Source organism: Triticum aestivum, chromosome 1A, assembly GCF_018294505.1.
Source record: "Triticum aestivum cultivar Chinese Spring chromosome 1A, IWGSC CS RefSeq v2.1, whole genome shotgun sequence".
NCBI lineage: Eukaryota > Viridiplantae > Streptophyta > Magnoliopsida > Poales > Poaceae > Triticum > Triticum aestivum.
The window spans coordinates 182,550,728-182,555,720 of NC_057794.1; the positions used below are offsets into that span (position 1 = coordinate 182,550,728).

At 48.8% G+C, this 4,993-nt stretch overlaps 1 protein-coding gene across 2 annotated transcripts; it reads left to right on the plus strand.

The window, feature by feature from the left end:
* The first annotated feature begins 22 nt into the window (after positions 1-22).
* Positions 23-1,893, plus strand: LOC123111300 (uncharacterized). 2 transcript variants are annotated; one of them, XR_006454376.1, is made up of 4 exons: positions 23-1,037; positions 1,126-1,231; positions 1,307-1,528; positions 1,596-1,893. XR_006454376.1 is itself a non-coding variant. In XM_044532125.1 (3 exons), the coding sequence occupies exons 1-3, from the start codon at positions 858-860 to the stop codon at positions 1,345-1,347; spliced, it is 327 nt and encodes a 108-aa protein (XP_044388060.1). In that variant the 5' UTR covers positions 23-857; the 3' UTR covers positions 1,348-1,893. The 2 variants fall into 2 exon arrangements, 1 of the variants encoding a protein (XP_044388060.1); XM_044532125.1 differs by having other exon boundaries at positions 1,307-1,893.
* Positions 1,894-4,993: the final 3,100 nt, after the last annotated feature.

Sequence of the window (4,993 nt, forward strand, 5' to 3'; positions counted from 1 at the left end):
TCCTATGTGGCACTGTAATGGGGAAGATGACGCTTCACGCTGCGGTCGGAAGGGCCCAAAACCCCCGCCGCTTTGGCCAAAATATTGGCCGAACTGTACAAAGGGGAGAAGGAGGAGTTCACTCGTCTCCAATATCGACATAGATTTTCCATGTATAATCCTCCTAGCTGGGTAAGTTCCAATCCCACCATTTTACTGAATCCTCTTATTGTATCCTTTTTAATGGATAGTAATCTATCCACTCGCAATAGGAATGGCGAAAGGCTACCAAGGGGATCCATAGCCCCGCCCCCAGCCGGAGGATCACAATCAGGACCTTGACCCCGAATTCGAAGAAGATCTGAACATATTTGTGGAGCTTGGGAATGGAGTATTCTACCAGGCAAGCTATGATGGTATAGAAGTGTCCATCATCGCCGATTATCCCGGCCTCCTCCCTGCTTCACATGTAAGTAATTTAAGAGACACCTTCTTCGAAAGAGCTTCCTTATTATGCCTTGCCCACCGCGCTATTTCGTGCTCCAAAGGGGAGGCGCTCGACGCCACAACGCGCACTAGAAGCATCTCCAAGGAGAGCGGTGCCCACGCCAAGCACATCTTCAAAGAGAAAGGCAAACGATAATACGGCAGAACCTTCATCAAGGAGGTAAGGCTTTCTTTTTTAAAATATATCTCCTAGTCGCCACATCAAATCGTGACGTCATCCACCGCATTATATCAGGAAAAGCGTCCACCGGACTATGTCCAGGGATCCTGCCGGTCGTGCCTCCACTAGTTAGGTTCCAGACCCTGCCCTAAGGCCGGGGGCTGACACGGTAGTGGCGCTGGACTGTCCTTCCGCAGAGGATACGGACGATATGTCCATCACGAACTCTGAAGTAGAGAGCGCCATGAATCATCGCTATTGGAGGGCCGTTCTTGGTGACTGCGGCTTTTCAAAGGAGGCATTCGATGCCTTCAGCTCGGTTGATGCGTACATTCGAGCTGCTCAAGATGGACTTGCCAGAGCCACGGACCAGCATCCAAAAGATATGCGGGTAAGTGTATATTTAATAATCATATACCAGTAGGCCCCGAGACTTAAAGCAGTTGATAAAACTGATTTAAGGATCATTGTATAATCAGGCACTTATGGCGAAGAATAGACTGCTGTCTCAAGAGCTGGAAAAATGTCAGAGTCAGCTAACTGCGGCTACCTCCGAATTGGAGAAATCCAAGGAGCCACCACCAGGTAATGCTTCTCCTCATCAGAAGAAAGTATAATCATATACCAGTTATATTAATAATGTTGTGTTTTTGATGACAGAATCGCTAGAGCAACTGAGAGAGAAATTGATGGTCGCCTAGGCTGGTGAATAAGAGGCCAAAAGGCAACATGCGGCAGGCGAGCGTGTGCTGACGCGGGTCAGGGAGGAAAAGAACAAGCTCCAGGATTCCCATACCCAACTGGGCGAAGAACTAAAAGATGTTCGAGCCCACCTAGCTGACGCCGTCAAGGAGAATAGGAGGCTACAAGGCGGCATATTTAGTATGCTTTTCAAACTTGCCTCCCTATCATTCGACGAGGGCAGGAACTGACAGATTTATGTCTGTAGGTATGCTGACTGGCCGCCCCAAAGAGGAAATGTCCGGATCTCAAGGCGACCCGCTACAAGAGCTGCCCCGGATGCATGAGAGAGTTCGGCAAGCAATGTGGAGTGTTGCCAAGGCTTTATGGCCATCCGCCTCTCCTCTATGAGGTATGGCGGAGCTCGTGGAGCTATTCAAATGGGCACGACAGCGCATTCGATTATGGAAGATATCAGCCTGCCAAGAAGGTGCGCGAGAGGCCTGGGCCATGGTAAAAACACGGTATACAAAGCTTGATCCAAATCATATGGCCCGAGTCGGACCTCTAGGGCCGGATGGGAAAGAAATTCCCGTTAATTTGGTATATGACCAAGTAGAAGTAGCCGCCAAATATTCCCAACAGGATTGTAAGCTAGACAGCCTGTTAGACGGTATAGAGGAGGAATTTTTTGAGTCCAAGTGACTATGTACTTTCCTTGACATATTTGTCCCTAGACGGATTGTAAAATGATTGTCGTGGCCGACCTTTTCGCTTCGACTTCTGGACCCGAAGGTGTGGAGTGTTTCTGAATACCTGAGCGGCAAAATAGACCGGGGTATGCATGGAAACCAGGCGTAGGGGTCATAGTTGCTTGAACAGACAAGTTGTATCCAACTAGCTATGTTATATTACATTGTGATTGTAAGAAACATTTTCCATAGAGAATATTTCCGTTAAGGGTTCCTTTCCCTGGGTGTACACGCATTAATGTGCATGTCCAAACTGTGATTGAAAAGATCGCAGTATACGTAACATCTGGGGGGGGTCATAGTGGGAGGAATGTAAAAACATCTTTAGTCCACCGACCGAATATTCCCTTAAGAACACTAGCTTTCGGCTTCACCCAGTCTGAGGTACACATCCGAATGACCCGACAGTAGGAATCGCAGAGGTGCTCCCTTTATGCCCTAGCCGAACTAACGGGAACGTAGGGCATAAGCATAGGAGCCAGGCAACCCAGCTTGGCCAAAACTTAAGTCATATTGATGCATAAAATGGCGAAGAAAAGGTACATATGAGGAAAAAAACGCATATGTGATGAGCTTGATGCTCGAAAAATAACAATAATAAGCTTCTGTGCAAGAAGCCCCCAGGTATAATGGACGTACACATTTAAAGATGTGTACGTCATATGTGCATGTTTTGGCCATACGAAAGCTTTAAGGCTAAAAAAAAGAAAAAGCGAAAAGATAGGAGAAAAAATAATGGAAACAATAGGGAGAAGGAGACGAACGAAGAGTTCAGTGCTAGGCATAGAATCTTTGGAGTCTGGCCGCGTTCCAAGGGTTCGGCTCTAGGCAATTGTCTGATGCATCACGCAGGCGGTATGCTCCTTCAGTGAGAACTTCGTCAATGATGAAGGGACCCTCCCACTTGGGCTTGAGTTTGTCCTTTTTGTTCTCCGGCAAGCGTAGAACTAGTTCGCCAACATTATAAGTCTTGGCCAGCACATCTCTGCTTTGATATCTGCGGGCCTGCTATTGATAAAATGTGGACCGGGCTTTTGCAACGTCGCGCTCCTCATCCAGGGCATCTAAGCTGTCCTGTCGATCAAGCTCGGCCTCTCTCTCTTCGTACATGCGCACTCGAGGTGAGTCATGAATAATGTCGCAGGGTAACACAACCTCTACGCCGTACACCATGAAGAAAGGTGTATATTCGGTAGTGCGATGGGCGTGGTTCGCAGCCCCCAGAGTACGGAGTCGAGCTCCTCAACCCAGTGTTTGTCGGATTCTTTCGAAGACCGCACTAGTCTGGGTTTGATGCCCCTCATGATAAGACCATTGGCTCACTCGACTTGACCGTTTATTTGCGGATGATAGGCGAAGGCGTAATCGAGCTTAATGCCTAGATTAGCACACCAGGCTTTCACCTCATCGGCTGTAAAATTGGAGCCGTTGTCGGTGATGATGCTGTGTGGGACACCATAACGGTGCACGAATCCGGATATAAAGTCTATCACTGGTCTGGCTTCGGCCGTTTTAACTGGTTTGGCCTCTATCCACTTAGTGAACTTATCTACCATGACCAGCAGATATGTTTTCTTATGGCTGCCTCCTTTAAGGGGTCCGACCATATCCAACCCCCAGACCGCAAAAGGCCAAGTAATGGGGATTGTTTGTAGAGCGGTGGGCGGCATATGGCTTTGGTTGGCGAAAAGCTCGCATTCGACACAACGTTGGACAAGGTCCTGTGCATCTGCTCGAGCCATCGACCAAAAGAAACCTGAACGGAAGGCCTTACTTACAAGGGCCCGAGCTGTGGCATGGGACCACCGAGGCTAACATGGATTTCAGCCAGGAGCTGTTGTCCCTCTTCTTCGGAGATACATCTTTGAAATATTCCGGTAGCGCTTTTCTTGTAGAGATCTCCTTCGTGGATCTTGTAGGCTTTCAAATGCCGAACAATGCAGCAAGCCTCATTCTGATCCTCAGGGAGCTCTCGCCTATTAAGGTAGGCCAAGAAGGGTTCAGTCCACGGGGCAATTACTGCCATTATCAGATGGGCCGACGATGTTGTTTTGGTGGCCGAGCCTCCGATAATATCGATATTGTGTTCGGAATCTGGGGGTATAATCGTATCCGGACTAGTATTGCCGCTCTCGTCCTGCCACACCACGGATGGCTTGAAGAGCCTTTCCAAAAAGATGTTAGGTGGGACGGGGTCACGCTTGGCGCCCAAGCGAGCAAGAAATCCGCCGCTTGATTGCTTTCTCGAGTCCCTCGAACCGAGCTGATACTTTGAGTATGGTGTTACGGTAGGCCGCCATCTTTGGATCTTTGGCGTCGAAGTCTCCATTTATCTGGGATATTGCGAGATTTGAGTCCCCGCGTACTTCCAGGCGTTGTATGCCCATGGAGGTAGCCATCCGAAGACCATGCAATAAAGCCTCGTATTCACCTGCCTTGTTGGAGTCTGTGTATAATATTTGGAGTACGTACTGCACCGTGTCTCCGGTGGGGGATGTTAAGACAACGCCCGCCCCTAAGCCCGTCAGCATTTTGGAACCATCGAAGTGCATGACCCAGTTGGAATATGTGTCGTACTCTTTAGGGAGTTCGGGCTCTGTCCATTCGGCGAAGAAGTCTGCCAGTACTTGCGATTTGATGGCCCGGCGTGGCTTATATGTTATGTCAAATCGAAGGAGCTCAATGGCCCACTTGACAATCCAGCCCGTGGCGTCGTGGTTGTTTATTATGTCATTCAGTGGTACTTCAGAAGCCACCGTGATCGAGCACTCTTGGAAATAATGTCGTAGCTTCCGAGATGCCATGAAGACCGCGTATGCTATCTTTTGATAATGAGGGTACCAGGATTTGCATGGAGTTAGGACAGTAGATACGTAGTATACCGGCTTCTGGAGCGGGAATTTGTGTTTGTCCT